At 33.4% G+C, this 16,076-nt stretch overlaps 3 protein-coding genes across 8 annotated transcripts; all 3 read right to left on the reverse strand.

The window, feature by feature from the left end:
- Nucleotides 1-260: 260 nt before the first annotated feature.
- Nucleotides 261-4,379, reverse strand: LOC139820638 (cytochrome P450 6j1-like). 2 transcript variants are annotated; one of them, XM_071791042.1, is made up of 6 exons: nt 4,319-4,379; nt 3,586-3,961; nt 2,809-3,334; nt 2,319-2,537; nt 1,626-1,877; nt 261-1,523 (listed from the first exon to the last, which is right to left on the reverse strand). In XM_071791042.1, exons 2-6 carry the CDS (start codon nt 3,919-3,921, stop codon nt 1,354-1,356), a joined length of 1,503 nt encoding a protein of 500 aa, XP_071647143.1. In that variant the 5' UTR covers nt 3,922-3,961; nt 4,319-4,379; the 3' UTR covers nt 261-1,353. The 2 variants fall into 2 exon arrangements, with proteins under 2 accessions (XP_071647143.1, XP_071647144.1); XM_071791043.1 differs by lacking the exon at nt 4,319-4,379 and having other exon boundaries at nt 1,353-1,523; nt 1,626-1,810; nt 3,586-3,922.
- Nucleotides 4,380-5,523: 1,144 nt separating this feature from the next.
- Nucleotides 5,524-8,453, reverse strand: LOC139820637 (cytochrome P450 6a2-like). The gene is made up of 6 exons (XM_071791041.1): nt 8,096-8,453; nt 7,448-7,823; nt 6,699-7,224; nt 6,211-6,432; nt 5,804-6,055; nt 5,524-5,703 (listed from the first exon to the last, which is right to left on the reverse strand). Exons 2-6 carry the CDS (start codon nt 7,781-7,783, stop codon nt 5,534-5,536), a joined length of 1,506 nt encoding a protein of 501 aa, XP_071647142.1. The 5' UTR covers nt 7,784-7,823; nt 8,096-8,453; the 3' UTR covers nt 5,524-5,533.
- A 1,480-nt stretch (nt 8,454-9,933) lies between these two features.
- On the reverse strand, nt 9,934-15,115 carry LOC139820205 (cytochrome P450 6a8-like). 5 transcript variants are annotated; one of them, XM_071790318.1, is made up of 7 exons: nt 15,089-15,115; nt 14,575-14,697; nt 12,207-12,570; nt 11,457-11,982; nt 10,975-11,196; nt 10,549-10,800; nt 9,934-10,440 (listed from the first exon to the last, which is right to left on the reverse strand). In XM_071790318.1, exons 3-7 carry the CDS (start codon nt 12,537-12,539, stop codon nt 10,265-10,267), a joined length of 1,509 nt encoding a protein of 502 aa, XP_071646419.1. In that variant the 5' UTR covers nt 12,540-12,570; nt 14,575-14,697; nt 15,089-15,115; the 3' UTR covers nt 9,934-10,264. The 5 variants fall into 5 exon arrangements, with proteins under 5 accessions (XP_071646419.1, XP_071646421.1, XP_071646420.1 ...); XM_071790320.1 differs by having other exon boundaries at nt 12,207-12,565; nt 15,089-15,107; XM_071790319.1 differs by lacking the exon at nt 15,089-15,115 and having other exon boundaries at nt 12,207-12,565; nt 14,575-14,821.
- Between the last annotated feature and the right edge of the window lie 961 nt (nt 15,116-16,076).

The following is a 16,076-nucleotide window of genomic DNA, read 5'->3' on the forward strand; positions in this document are numbered from 1 at the left end:
AGATATCTATCTATTTCTAATTTTATTATATTTTTCAGTCTTTTCTACCCCTATTTCATATATAATTCTTTTAAATTCGGTTGATTAGACTTAGCTTTATATGCGATCAAAATTATGGATCTTTGATCGCGTATAGTTAGTTTAATTAAACATTAATTGACGAATTAATTAATTGTTGATTAAAAAATTTTAAAGGTTGACATGAATGCCCTATACCTTTTTAGTACAACTTAATAATTTGGCAACTTAATAATTGTTGAAACAACTAATGTTCAGTTAACTAACTTCTTATATAATAACACAAATTTCTAGTCTTCTTATAATAAGTTCAGTTTAAACTCAAATAATTTTCTTGACCTGATATTTTATCATGAACATTTTATTCAGACTCTGTATTTCCAATTCTTACATCACAAGTTTATAAATATCAATTAGAATGAAAATGACAATGCGACAAAGTCGAGCGGGCTCACGGACCGAAGTGTGGCGAATTAAGGACTCGAAAATAATTGTAGCTAGCTAGGGTTAATTTACGTACGCAAAAAATTTATAATTTACATTTAAACGATCTAATTACTAACTGATATCGCAATGAGATGTTATTATACATCATCATCCATCATAATAAATGGCACAACAGCCTAAGTTAGACTTTGGCCTCCCTCAAGAAAAAGAGAGCTACTTAAATCCGACCTTGAACTCTCTTAGACTCGGTTGCATCAACGTCGCCTAGCTTTAAATCTTAGCTTAACTCACTCTTCGTCTCTTTCTAAGGGGGACAGTTAAAAACGCAACCGGGTCTTAGTTTCTTGAAGATTTCGTAGTATTTTAATTTTCATGAACATAGATTACTAGCTCAACGCTGCAGGAGGATAATAAAAATAAGCTACGTACATTTATAGTACGCTCTTTATAGCAGATTATATAAATCGATGAAATGTACAATTTAATATTATATATATGCCGGTTCCAAACGGACTATTAGGGCTGCGGTCCACTTGACGCTATACAAATGCTTTGAAGCGTTCTTCTTCTCCTTCTTTCTTCATTAAAAGAAAGGAGAAGAGGAATATTTCGAAGCATTTGTAGCGTCAAGTGGACCGCAGCCTAGGTTTGCTATTAAGAAATGACAGTCGAATCCGATATTTTAGGACGGATTTGAATTTAGGCACAGAAAGCAGACACACAGCTCTCTGCTCTCTGATCGTCACTGTTATTATACAAAAACGATATCAATAAAATTAACAAATATTATATTGCAGTCGGAATAGTGACTCTTATAATACAAATTGATTCTCTCCTTTATTTCTTTTTATGCACGTTCTTTCGGAAAATTAAAGAAGAGCTTATAACTTACGCTCGATTGATTTTAATTATTTTTAAGTAAACTCCATTTTTCAGTGTTATTACATAATCTTCGCGCAAGACTAAAGGTATTTCCGTTTCCTTGCAAGTCTCGACTTTGTAGTTTCGTAGTATCTTTATAAGCCCAAGTTTAGTTTGATAAGTGGCAAAGCGAGAACCTGAAAATAAAAAAATGGTAATCGGATCGAGATTCTCTCGAATAAAAATTTTTTGTTGAAAATGGAGCAAAGAAATATGAAAAACGACTTATTTCATCGTACCAATACAATTCCTTGGCCCGTCGCCGAAAGAAAGGAAAAACATCGGGTGCCTATTTTGCACAGCCTCCTCACTAAATCTTTCCGGATCGAAAATATCTGGTTCTGGATAAACACGCGGATCACGTTGAAGCGCGAAGATGGGAATCCATATCTTTTGCTCCTTCGGTATACTGACTTCGATGTCGCTGAAAGTATAACTCGACGTCGATTTTCTCGGTAAGAACGATGCAGGTGGATATTTTCGTAAAGTTTCTGCAGTAAAAATAATGACAAGTTAATGAAAATGCTTTTATACGAATTAATGAACACATTACTTTTAATAATAAAAGAAATAAGGGACCGTTACGATATACAATCAAATTAGAATCATAAGCCATACGATCCAAGCTAAGATCTTTGACAACCTTATATTAGTTTCTGTATATATGCATACATATACATATAATTTTTCCAAATTACTTTTATCAGCGATACAATTAGTCTCGGTCTACAATGGGTGTTTTAAGCCCTAAGCCTTAAGAAATTGTTCAATCACAGTGAATTTGAGGAGAATAATTGACTGTGATTGGTCAATTTCTTAGGGCTTAGTGCTTAAAACATCTATTGTAGACTGAGACTTATATTATAGTCACTATGTTTCTCATACCTTTCTTTGATTCAATCTTTCGAAACACGAATTTTCGAGCAACGTACCTTTGAATATCTTATTTAAGTACTCCATTTTCTTAATGTCTTCGTACGTTAAATTACCATCGTGCTTCGTGTATTCCTCATCAATTTCTTCACGTAATTTGTCTTGTATTTTCTGATTTAAAGCCAGCTCGTAAAGCGCGCAACTCATCACCATCGATGAGGTCTCGAAACCAACGAAAAACGAAAATGCTTGAGAAGCCATCAAACTGTCAGTAAAATCTGAAATAAATTATCTTTTAATTTCCTACATTAAATATAAAAAATTGCAACTAATTTAATTATATAATTGACATATGATCAATTATATAGTTCTCGCTTATACGAAATTGAATTCCTCGCTTTACATTGTGATTTATAGTATAGAATGATGGAGAACATGCGCATGCATATTCTTTATTTTATAATATTCAAATGCGCGAACTCATATCTCTATCTAAAAATTTTTCGCACGACACAGCAAAGTATAATAACAAAAACAGACAATAATTACCGAAATCGCCCACTTTATCTGAATGTTTCTTTAACTCGCGTAGCGTGTCAATGAAATCCTTTCTAACAATATTATTTTTTTCTCTGTAGTTTATAATGTCCACGACAAAACGCGTGGAGAAGTCTGTGATCTCCGTATCCGGCAGGATGTAGCCTAAGACATCGTACAACAACGGTAAATAATTTTTGATTTTGTATCGCAGGAAATCCGACCAGGGTGGACGAAACACGTTTCTTCTTATTCTGCGAAAATCGCTGTCGTCGTTCAACAGGGCATTCATCTCGATGCCGAAGGCGCACCTGCCGATGACGTCAATCGCGTATTTGGCCATCAGCTCACGGCACTCTACGGGCTGGTTCCTTCTCGCTAATTCTTCCGTATAATCCATAAGATGGTCGGCGCACTCTGATATCAACGAAAACATCTCCTTCAATTTACGAGATGTAAAGGTAGGCGACAGCTTCGCTCTTAACGGTCGCCATCTCTTCGGTTCTAGATTGAAGAGATTTTGCGACAGCGGCTCGGCCTGCAATATGACAAAGACGAAATTGTAATCGAGTAAATTTCTCGATTTTAATTAGTGATAGAAGTCAAATTTTAATTAAATAGAATTCAGATTTTATCAAGTTGCGATAACTTTCTTTAGAAATACATCTTTAAAACAAGTCAATTTTCATGGAGTTTTATTAATTGAAAAGTATGAAGACGTATCGAAATTTTTGCAAAAAGCGCATATATGGTTTAGATTTCGTGTAAAACAGCTTAAGATAATCGCACCTTTTCGTGAACAGTGGAGAGTTCTCTGTCGGCGAACGTGGGGAAATCTTTGATGAGGACATTTTTAATTAAATCTGGATCCTTTACGATCAGGATGGGTGTCCTCCCATTGAATATCCCAATTAACGGCTCGTCTTTGTAATCGTGGTACAATTTCATTGAATAATCACTCAACATTACTTTTCCAAGCATAACATCTTTTAAGTTGCCGAATCCCGGTATCGGTCGTGGACCACGGACGCCGCGTGATTTCCAAAAGTCGAAGTTTGACGTTAAGAAATAATACAAAGCGAGAATTACGGCAGTAATGCCGCATAGGATTTGGAAGTTTTCCATTATCCCGCTATCGCCGATCGATTATAACGAATGATTTTTACTGAGAGGGAGGAGAAAATAATGTTTTATTAAATAAATTTTCTAAAATATTATAGGGTTCGATAAAATTTAATCGGATTTTTAATAAAATCTTCGCCATGTAACGGTGATGTTACATCTAATATTACAAATATAAAAAGCACGTGTAAATTTCGGACACTGAAGATATGATGTAATGTAAACGCAATAGAGAATACGAATAAGAAATGTTTGTTTAAAGTTTTATTTTTGCAATATCATTTTTAGCGTTTCAAAGATTACAATTTACGTAAAGTGAGAAAGAACAAGACAAATATCAATACGCAAAACAATCCTAGATTGTTTTATATCCACGCGGTTAAATCAAGAAACAAATTACCTTCAGATTCGAGGAAAGAGTTATATATAATATACCTGTTTCAGCAACGAAAAAACTGCTCGAAATACGCTACGCTATTGCCTTTTTATTCTATGCTAACATTTGTGTAGTAAATTGTCAATTAAAAAAATTAGATAACACTAAACTACTAGATGCTATCTTGCTTGTAAAACTATTGTTTTCAACATGTTGCTGATAAACTTTTACGTCCTCGTGTGTTACGTCCTGTGGACTTCGCAATTTCCTTCTTTCATAAAAACCTTTCGTAAGATGTTTTTCCAACATAATTATTTTTGGGATGACGACCCAAGTAGCAAAGTGACGTCAGAAGGCTTTTTTGTAACATAACTATTTTTACTTTTTAATGTTGTATAATAAAGTAATAATAAAATAAAAACCACAAAATTAACTGCAATATGTTTGTTTCGCAACTTTATGATTGAAGCGGTGAATTTATGATATAAGTGGATGTAGTTCCGTATAACTATTTCATGCAGTGTTATAGCTATCAAGAAGATATCATTACAAGATTTTTGAACACTTTAAAGATGTACCTGTTATAAACAAGTACAGTTAATAAGGAAAGCATCAAAGTCAGAAGATCGTTATATACTGTCCACTGGATCATCGAAGTCAAGCAACACGGGCGCGGTGTACTAGGATGGGGTAACCGCCTTGAGAGAGCGGCTATACGCGCACATGATATGTAAAGAAACAGTTAAAAAAGCGTTTTTTTTTCCTACATAAAGAAAAAGAACGTTTTTTAAATAAACGTTTATCAAGTGGACATTTTAACATTTCAATTTCATAAAAAACATTTCTAAAAACCGGTATGTTGTACATTAGACCTATTTTTGCCGTCAATAAAACTTATAAGAGCTATACACCCTACTTTTGGTACATAGAAAAACTTAAGTAGTAAAACGTTAGCAGTAAGAAAATCAACAGTTTGGATTTGCTACCGCTTACGTTATGCTTTAAGTTCTTGACTGTGATCGGCTGATTTGCTTACTGCTTAAGTTTTTTTTATGTGCCATGGCACATAATGCTAACTTTCTGCGCCCCGATCGCCACTGTTATTATACAATGATATCAATTGAGTTAATAAATATTATATTGCGATCGGAACAGTAACTTTTATTATACAGTTTGTCAGAGATTCTGTTCTCTGTTTTTTTATGCACGTTTTTTAGAAAAATTAAAGAACAGCTTAACTTACGCTCGATTGAGTTTAATTATTTTTAAGTAAACTCCATTTTTCGGTGATAATATAAATATTTCATTGAGAACGTAAGGTATTTCCGTTTTCTCGCAAGCCTCGACTTTGTAATTTCGTAGTATTTTTATGAGCCCAAGTTTAGTTTGATAAATAGCGAAACGAGAACCTGAAAATAAGAAACAGTAATCAAGATTCTCGAATAAAAATTTTTCGGTTGAAAAGGGAACAAAAAAAGAAAGAAAGGTGACACTTATATTTCATCGTACCAATACAATTCCTTGGCCCGTCGCCGAAAGGTATATAAGCCATCGGGTGTCTACTTTGCACAGCTTTTTCACTAAATCTTTCCGGATCGAAAACATCTGGCTCTGGATAAACACACGGATCACGTTGAAGCGCGAAAAGGGGAATCCATATCTTTTGCTCCTTCGGTATACTGACTTCGATGTCGTTGAAAGTATAACTCGACGTCGATTTTCTCGTTAAGAACGACAAAGGTGGGTATTTTCGTAAAGTTTCTGCAGTAAAAATAATGACAAGTAAATGAAAATGCATTTATACGAATTGATGAACAAATTACTTTTATCAGCGATACGATTATATTATAGTCATTATGTTTCTCATATTTTCCTTTTATTCAATCTCTCGAAACACGAATTTTCGGGCAACGTACCTTTGAATACCTTATTCAAGTACTCCATTTTCTTAATGTTTTCGTACGTTAAATTGCCACCGTGCTTCGTGTATTCCTGATCAATTTCTTCACGCAATCTGTCCTGTAGTTTCTGATTTAAAGCTAGCTCGTAAAGCGCGTTAGTCATAGCCGTCGATGAGGTTTCAAAACCAGCAGCGAAAAACACAAATGCTTGAGAAGCTATCAAACTGTCGGTGAAATCTGAGATGCGAGTTATCTTCTATTTATTACAAATAATGTAATTTTTCATCGGAAAATGCGATTAATTAAATTATTTAATAATTGACATATGACTAAATACAGTTGTTGTTTACATGAGATTTAACTCCTCGCTTTATATCGAGATTTATAGAATGGAGAACATGTATTTTAAATGCGCGGACTCATATGTAAGTTGTCCGTCTAAAAATTCTTCGTACGACACAGCAAAGTTGCTAAGTATAACAACGACAGCAGACAATACTTACCGAAATCTCCCACTTTATCAGAATGTTTCTTTAACTCGCGTAGCGTGTCAATGAAATCCTTCTTAACAACATTATTCTTTTCTCTGTAGTTCATATTGTCGACGACGAGACGCATGAAGAAGTCTGTGACCTCCATATCCGGCAAGATGTAGCCGAGGCCATCGTACAACAACGGTAAATAATCTTTGATTTTGAATCGCAGGAAATCCACCCAGGATGGACGAAACACGTTTCTTCCTATTCTGCGAAAATCGCTGTCGTCGTTCGACAGGGCATTTATCTCGATGCCGAAGGCGCAGCTGCCGATGACGTCGGTCGTGTATTTGGCCATCAGCTCGTAGCACTCTATGGGCTCGTTTTTGCTCGCCAATTTTTCCATATAATCCACAAGATGGTCGGCGCACACTGATATCAACGAGAACATCTCCTTCAATTTACGAGATGTAAAGGTAGGCGACAGCTTCGCTCTTAACGGTCGCCATCTCTTCGGTTCCAGATTGAAAAGATGTTGCGACAGCGGCTCGGTCTGCAATATGGCAAAGACGAAATTGTAATTGAGTAAATTTCCCGATTTTAATTAGTGCAAAATCAAATTCTATCAATTTACAGAAACTTTTTTTTAGATAAATAAACAAGTCTAGTAATTTTTAATGAGTTTTATCAATTAAAAAGTATGAAGATATCGATGTCGAAATTTTCGCAAAAAGCGCATATTTAGATTCGTATAAAACAGCTTAAAATATTCACACCTTTTCGTGAATAGTGAATTGTGCTCTGTGGGCGAACGCGGGGAAATCTTTGATGAGGATATCCTTAATTAAATCTGGATCCCTTACGATAAGGATGGGTGTCCTTTCCTGGAATATCCCAATCAATGACTCGTCTTTGTAATCATTGTACAACTTCATTAAATAACCATTCAAGGTTACTTTTCCAAGCATGACATCTTTAAAATTTCCGAATATTGGTATAGGTCGTGGACCACGGACGCCGCGTGATTTCCAAAAGTCGAAGTTCGACGTTAAGAAATAATACAAAGCGAGAATTACGGCGGCAATACCGCATAGGATTTGGAAGTTTTCCATTATCCCGCAATCGTCGATCGATTATAACGAATGATCCTTGCTGAGAGGGAGGAGAAAATCATGTTTCATTAACTAAATTTTTTAAGATATTATAAATTTCGATAAAATTCAAGCGGTTTTTCAATAAAATCAACGCCCATGTAAAGGCGATGTTACTGATCTAATATTTCAAATGTAAAAAGCACGAGTAAATTTCGGACTGAAGATATGATATTGTAAAGTAAACACTAGAGAATACGAATAGATACATTTGTCTGAAGTTTTATTTTTGCAATTTATATCGTTTTTAGTGTTTCAAAGATTGCAACTTACGTAAAGTGAGAAGGAACAATCCACACAAATATCAATACTCAGAACAATTCTAGATTGTTTTATATCGCGGTTGAATCAAAAGACAAATTATTTTCAGATTCGAGGAAAGAGTTATAAATATCATTGCTATTTTAGCGAAAAAACTGCCCGAAATAAGCTACGCTATCGACTTTTATATTCTATGCTAATATTTGTGTAGCAAATAGCTCTAATTAATATTAAAAAAAAAACTATATAATACCCAATGCTATCTTGGTTAAAGAACTATTATTTTCCATATGGTGCTGATAAACTTTTACACTCCTATAAAAAACGTATAGCAAAACGTATGACTAGGCAAATAATATATTCATATATGTATACGCAAATAATGTATACATATACAGAGTGTTTAAAAAAGTGTCCCATATTTTGAGAGCAAGTAGTACTCGTCAAAATAAGAAGAAAATGATCAGTAAACATGGATCCTAAATCAAATACCTGTTGAGATATGGATCAATGATCAATCTTTATTGTATGCTATAATAATATAGGAGGTGTTTTATGTGGTTTCCATTTATTGCCATACACATTTTAAATAAAAAAATACACATTACTACAATGTTTGTACGTCATCGATTGGGTGTTGAATACACTAAAGTCTTTAAATGATAAGCATTGCCCTCTTTTTATATTATTCGTGTTATTTCTGCAGAGTGCAGTAAGGTTCGTCATTATCAGGTATCGACGACGTACAAACAGTGTAGGAATTTGTATTTTCTTTATTTAAAATGTGTGAAAATAAATGGGAACACGTAGAAGACCTCCTATAATGTATGTTAAAGTTTGGTCTATATAACAGGCATTTAATTTAGGAGAGAGACCTATGTTTATTGGACATTTTCTTTTTATTTTGTGAGTATTACCTGCTCTCAAAATATGGGACACTTATTTTTTAAACACCCTGTACGTACACGCAAGAAGAGTGAATAGAGGCAAATAAAAGGCAGAAAATAAAAGACAATTTTATGAGAACCAAGCGAAATAATAAATCTAATGTCAAATTAAGTAAAAATAATACGATAAACGATATCTTTCAGTCACTACTAATGTACGATATGTATAGAACATAATTAAAATTCCTGAAAGTTTTATCTATCTGTATATATATAAAAACAAATGTCCTGACTGACTGACTGACTGACTCATTAACAGCCCAAACTCCTAAACCTATAAACATGAAATTCGGAGAGCATATTTCTTCCATGACGTAAGTACCTAGTGAGAAGAGATTTTTAGAAATTTGACCCTAAGGGCCCGGACACACACTTCTGCACAACGCATCATGCGTAAGCATAAGAAAATTGATTGGTCCATACACATGTGCATAAGGAAATAGACGAAATAGACCAATCAATTTTCTTATGCTTACGCATTATGCGTTGTGCAGAAGTATGTGCTCCCCGCTTCAGGGAGTGAAAAGGGGTAAAATGTGTTTTCACGGATTCTCTTCAATATCTCTTAGGCCCGTTGAGATATCAACTTGGTTTTTTTATTTAAAGTAGTTATATATACATACCGTAGCGAAGCACGAGTATCAAGCTATAGTGTATCATATAAAGATATAATCACGTGAAAATTTTTGAATATATTACATCAAATGCAAATCAAATACAAATATATGATTAAATTAAAATTATACGAAGACTATCTTAATTAATTCAATTTATAATTAGGAGAAATGTTATTTCTCTGGGCGTATAAATTCTACTATGAACTAATATGTGTAAGTTCTTAAAAGAACTGTATAAAAGAACTGTAAAAAATATTTGGCATCTGATTTGTGCAAACATTTGAGATATGTGTAAATATTTTTTATATTTATTTTATATATTTTGTTTTTGATATGTAATAAAATACTTACATAACAAATACGGAACAAAGAAGTTTAAAATAATTACATATTAGTAATTTATTTATGTAACAGTATATACGAATTAAAACGATTTAAAACTTAATTACTAACTGATCCAGATCCGTGTCCTGATGAGTAGTTACGATATAATATCAGTAAAATTAATAAGTATTATACTTTAGTTGGAATAGTAACTGTTATTATTATATTATTTGACAAAGACTTCCTTCACCATTTTTATATATATCCTTCAGAAAAGTCCAAAAAAGTTTAAATTAATTTCTATTAATTTTGATTATTTTCAAATGTATTCCGTTTTTTGGAGTTAATATAAAAAAAGCTTTAGGTTCGCTTATGTAGGGTATTGGAGTTTTCTCGCAGGTCTCGACTTTGTAGTTTCGTAGGATTTTTATAAGCCCAATTTTATTCTGATAAATAGCGAAACGAGAACCTAAAAATAAAACGGCAAGTCATATCAGTCACATCAAGATTTTCAATTAAACATACTTTTTATCGGAAAGAGAAATAAAAAGCAATGCTTGAATTTATTTCACTGTACCAATGCAATTCCTCGGTCCGTCGCCGAAAGGTAGATAAGTCATCGGGTGCCTGCTCTGTACAGCTTCCTCATTAAATCTTTCTGGATCGAAGACATCTGGTTTCGGATAAATACTCGGATCTCGCTGAATCGCGTATGTAGGAATCCATACCTTTTGGTCCTCCGGTATACTAACGTTCACACCGTCGAAAGTATAACTTGACGTCGATTGTCTCAGAAGAAACGGCGCTGGTGGATATTTTCGTAAGGTTTCTACATGCATTAAGAATAGTGTTAAATTACGAAAATACATTTATGTACATTAAAGAATTACAATAATTAGATTGAAGTTTATCAGTAATGAGATCATATTATAATATCGCCCGAAAAAAAGACAACAGTGTATATAATTTCTTTCTCACTTGATATTCTCCTCGAACAACGTACCTTTGAAAACTTTATCTAAATAATCCATCGCTTTGATATTGTCGCGTATTAAATCTCCGCTATGCTTTGTATAGACCTCGTCAATTTCTTCACGGAGCTTGTCTTGTATGTTTTGATTTAACGCTAACTCATAAAGTGCGTGACTAATAGTCGTCGACGAAGTTTCAAAGCCAGCAATGAAAAATACGAACGCTTGAGAAGCTATTAAATTATCTGTTAAATCTGAAACATCATTTTCTCTTTACTATAAAGAATTCAAGTTTTTATCGAACTGCTTAATAATTTTACAATTTATATATAATAAATTGATTATGTTCAATACAACCGTAATTTAATAATTTTAATCATAATAATTGATAATAAAAACAAAAATTGAGCATCTTGTAATTTTTAAACTAATTTAAATACAAATTTGTATAAGTTTTTATAAAAAAATTTTTCTATTAAAAAAAATGCAATACATAAAAATAGTCAGTACTTACTAATATCGCCCAATTTATCTGGATGCTTCTTTAATTCACGCAACATATCAATGAAATCGTTCCTACTGATATTATTGGTTTCTCTGTAATCCATGGTCTCCATAATAACGCGTGTAAAGAATTTGACGATTTTGGTGTGCGGTAGAATGTTACCGAGAATTTCGTAAAACCGCGGAAAAAATTCCTTGATTCTTGTTCGTAACATATGTTTCCAGTCCATAGTCATTGCTTTTCTTCCCATCTTGCGAAATTCACTGTCCTCGTTCGATAACGCGTTCATCTCGATGCCGAAGACACAGCTCCCGATAACGTCGGTCGTGTATTTGGCTGCCAACTCGCGGCATTCTACAGGCTTATTTTCGCTCGTTACTTTCTCCATGTATTGGACAAGGTGGTCAGCACATTCTGACATTAAGGAGAACATCTCCTTTAGTTTACCGGATGTAAAAACAGGTGACAGATTCATTCTCAACGGTCGCCACCTCTTCGGCTCCAAAGAGAAGAGATGATGCGACAGCGGCTCGGCCTATGACGAAAATAAAATTGTAATCAAATCAATTTGACACAAAATAAAATTCTATTTACAAACACTTGCTTAAGGCTTTTTGGACGCACGTCTTATATTTTTTAATAAGTCTCATTATACGAAAATTAGAGAAATATAGGTGAATCCTTAAAGAAGATGCGCCGTGTGTCTTGTTTATATCTTTTTTGAATATACTTATATAATAGCTTTAAGTGTATTCTCACCTTTTCGAAAGTGGGTATTCCTCTATGAGCAAATATGGAGAAATCTTTGATGAGGACATTCTTAATTAAATCAAGATCTTTTACAATAAGAACAGGTGTCATTCCAGCGAATATCCCAAACAATGGTTCGTCTTTGTACTTGTTGTACATTTTCGTCAAATAATTGTGCGCGGATATCTTCGAAAATGTAACATCTTTAAAATTTCCGAATAGTGGTATAGGTGGTGGACCACGGACGCCGCGTGATTTCCAAAAGTCGAAGTTCGACGTAAGGTAATAATAAAGAACGAGAATTAGTGCGACAATTCCACATAGAATTCCGTAGAGTTCCATTGTCCGGCCAGTCGATTACGAATGTCCTGGACTTGAAAGAAAAAAGAAATAACATTCTATTGTATAAACCTCCATCTCGAGAAATGACAAGATTCGGTAAAATTCAAACAAAATGTATCTTTGATAAAATGCGTGTTTAAGCGAGATTTGATGGAATTTTATCGATATCAAAAAGTTTCAAGTCAAGGAAAATGAACCGAAAAATCACTCTTATAACATATCATAATATATGTTACAAGTTATTATAATATAAGATAAGATAAATGTTATTTTTAAAATAATATTGATTTAGAAAAATGCTAAGTGTTGTATCAATTCTGTCATTTATATATGATATTAATGCACATGTGAAATGGAAATTTGGATCGTAATTTCTTGATATGTTTGTTCGGCAAGGTCGCTGAGCGAATTAATGCACATAAGGGCGGCATCTTGCATCAAGGTAAACAATAACTAAAATAAAGAAGTAATATGGCTAATTATTTCATATAATGCATTGCGTTTAAATACGCGAGTATCGCGAAATAAAAATCATCTTCAAACGTAAGGCGTAGAATTTATCGCCGGCTAAACAAATAAGACTTTAATAAGACAAATAAGAATCAACGCGCGATCAGCAATAACCCCGCGATCTCCGTCACGCGCAGATTATGTAACTTCTCTTTAATTGTTACTTGAATCGAGAAAGTTTTTCGCTTAGCGCCAACCAACGATCTTGATGTTTCTTGAGATGATGCTGCAGGGTAGAAAAACGAAAAAAACAAGAGATTGTTCTTATTTTTTAAATTTAAGCACGCCAGAGATCATCGACCTCCACTCAGGTTAGCACATACACGTTTTAGAAATGTTTTATAAGCGTTTTTCCGAAACGTTTTATAACCGAATTCTAGAAACGTTTCTCATGAGTAAAAATGTCCATTCGAAAAACGTTCGCTGGAACGTTTCTTTTCCGATAAAATCACGTTTAAAGAACTATTATAGAAACGTTTTGTTTTAATGATAAAGACATTTAAAATTCCTACTTTTCACGTCTTTTGAACGTGTTTATGACGTCTTTGAGACATGCGTGAGAATGTTCTAGAAGCTTTATGCATATACCATCTATGACGTCTATTCTTTTTCGAAGAAATTCCTGAATTGGTGCACATTCGTGCAATAAGTTAAAGTGAAACAAAATATATTTGTCTCATTCTAACTTAATTGCATTACTGATGTGCACCAGTTCAGGAAGTTCTTCAAAACGGAACACACGTATAAATGTTCTTTCAATGGCCACCTTCAGCAGAATGTTTATTTTGCAACTGTTGGAAGTTTTCTAAGCTCAGATTTGTCCGATGACAAATAGATTTTAAGACCGGTAGGACAAAATTAATTTATGTAAATAAGTGGACATATACGTGGATGGATAAAATAATTTATTTTATTAATGTTTCAAAAAAGGCTATTAAAGCTATTATATATACAGATAAAGCAAATTATAATTTTGAAAGAAAAAATTTAACAAATAGGTATTTTTGTTAACTGTAGAAACGTAAAAAATATGTTTCTTAAATCATGGTTTCAAAAACATTTTTGTTCAAACGTTTCTTAATGGTTCTTTATGAAACTATATGTATATGTTCAAAAAACGTATATGAAACTAATATGTGCTATCTGGGCAGTGGTGCACTTCATTGTTTAATAACAAGTACCAAAGTAAGGATAAAAGCGAACACAAGACACGTTAATGTTGTTTTGACGATTATTCGAGTGTACGACGCAGAAAAAAAAAATTAGATGCACATACACATAATACACGAACGACGCAGTGTAAAACTGAGCCGCTGTTCAGAAATCGAGAAGCTCGCTGTTAAAAAAGCGCACAGAGTGCAGTAATTGTTCGAACGCTCAACTTGTAACGCATGATGTAATACTTGAGAGATGAAGTGAATAATAATTGTTCATTAATGTAATCGATATTGTTTTACTCGTCATTTCGACGTTTCAGGAAGGAAAAAATATCGCGCCGGATGGTCGATTTTTCCACTCTACTTACTTTTCTGACTTCAATTTCCGGCTTCTTCGTCCGATGATGATGAGCGGACGTGTCACAAAATGACTTCTCTTTACATATATGCGAGGATGAAATTACAGAATTTGTTTCTTTTCTTCTTTTTTTCTGAAATTGTCGATTCGATGTTAGAACACGCTTGTTCGATAAACGCGATAAACGCGACTTGAATATACAGCGCGCGGTCTTGAATGTAAATGGTCATGATAATGCCACGTTATCAGTGTGCTGGTACCATAAAGATATAAGACTAGAGTGCACAAGTCATATGTTAGCACGTAAGAGGCCGCGATATAGGAATAGAAAAAGAACGCTGCAGTATGTCAAAGACAGAAGAGGCCCATACTGCAGCTTTTTCTTTCTATTCCTATCGCAAAAAGACAACTTTCTCTTTCTATTCCCATATCGCATTTTCAGCTCGCTTAATTGCGCACTCTATTCTTATATCTCTATAGCTTGTACTAGCGTTCGCGAAAATGTCACCGGAGTTAATACTAACCTGTTGCCGTCCAAGTCGTGCCAAATTATAAGCGAAGAGAACGTATAAAACAAATATGATGATTCATGAAAACGATATCATCTCCTTCCGTCACCTAATGCCGTGACTCTGTAATAAGTGACGCACACAAAAAAATCTCGATTAGATAAAATCTTGAGCTTTACACATGCATATTAAAGGTTAACAAAAGTCATTTATTACTAGAATCGTAAAATCCGTATTACGGCCAAAATAATAAGAAAATCCCACTTTAACTATAATATCAGCAACTATATTCGTAATCAGCAGCATCGCCTTCAAGCTGCTACAGAGCGATTTTTTGGAAAAATGGTCGAATTAAAATTTTTGAGTCGAAAACTTGATAAAATTGTCGATAAAACTTTTAAATTCAATTTATTCACGAAGCACGAATTGAGGGATCTGAATGTACTTGAATTCCGATATCTCGGAAAATGACCATGTAATTATACGATAAGTAATTAATGTAAGAATTATAATTAGCAAAAACTATAAATATAGTATCAATATGTATCGATACATTTTTATATTTGTGTAAGAAAAATCAAAAAGCGCAAAATATAGGGAGTAAAAAACATATAAAAATAGAGACAAATACGCAGTAAAAATTACATTATAAAAATATTATAACAATCAGAAATAATAATTCTGATAATAAATTAAAAAATAAAAATTGTGCACAAGAGCAATACTTCTTAATCAATACAACATCGTATAACTAATGTCCGAAAAAATGCTATTTCTGAACTATAAACTGCTACTATAAGAAAGTTTTGAAATGTAAAAAGAAAGTAAAAAAATACTTGACATGCCCACACACTTTTTATATACTTCGCATATTTTATTTTTGATATGTAATATAGAATGCTTGCATAACAAATACGGAAAAGAGGAGTTTAAAGAGATTATATATAATATCAAGAACGGAGAACTTGAATTGCCAGTGAATAATTAATAATTAATAATTAAT

The sequence above is a fragment of the Temnothorax longispinosus genome, chromosome 10 (assembly GCF_030848805.1).
Source record: "Temnothorax longispinosus isolate EJ_2023e chromosome 10, Tlon_JGU_v1, whole genome shotgun sequence".
NCBI lineage: Eukaryota > Metazoa > Arthropoda > Insecta > Hymenoptera > Formicidae > Temnothorax > Temnothorax longispinosus.

What these genes read in the sequence shown, in the direction of transcription:
- LOC139820205 (XM_071790318.1), bottom strand. Translation starts at nt 12,539, where the DNA reads ATGGAACTCTACGGAATTCTATGTGGAATTGTCGCACTAATTCTCGTT. An exon ending in AGATAAATTGGGCGATATTA is followed by an intron (nt 11,197 to 11,456) that starts GTAAGTACTGAC and finishes ATGATGTTTCAG; the next exon opens with ATTTAACAGATAATTTAATA. An exon ending in TTTAGATAAAGTTTTCAAAG is followed by an intron (nt 10,801 to 10,974) that starts GTACGTTGTTCG and finishes TAATGCATGTAG; the next exon opens with AAACCTTACGAAAATATCCA.
- LOC139820638 (XM_071791042.1), bottom strand. Translation starts at nt 3,921, where the DNA reads ATGGAAAACTTCCAAATCCTATGCGGCATTACTGCCGTAATTCTCGCT. An exon ending in AGATAAAGTGGGCGATTTCG is followed by an intron (nt 2,538 to 2,808) that starts GTAATTATTGTC and finishes AATTTATTTCAG; the next exon opens with ATTTTACTGACAGTTTGATG. An exon ending in CGGGCCAAGGAATTGTATTG is followed by an intron (nt 1,524 to 1,625) that starts GTACGATGAAAT and finishes TTTTATTTTCAG; the next exon opens with GTTCTCGCTTTGCCACTTAT.
- LOC139820637 (XM_071791041.1), bottom strand. Translation starts at nt 7,783, where the DNA reads ATGGAAAACTTCCAAATCCTATGCGGTATTGCCGCCGTAATTCTCGCT. An exon ending in TGATAAAGTGGGAGATTTCG is followed by an intron (nt 6,433 to 6,698) that starts GTAAGTATTGTC and finishes CTCGCATCTCAG; the next exon opens with ATTTCACCGACAGTTTGATA. An exon ending in CGGGCCAAGGAATTGTATTG is followed by an intron (nt 5,704 to 5,803) that starts GTACGATGAAAT and finishes TCTTATTTTCAG; the next exon opens with GTTCTCGTTTCGCTATTTAT.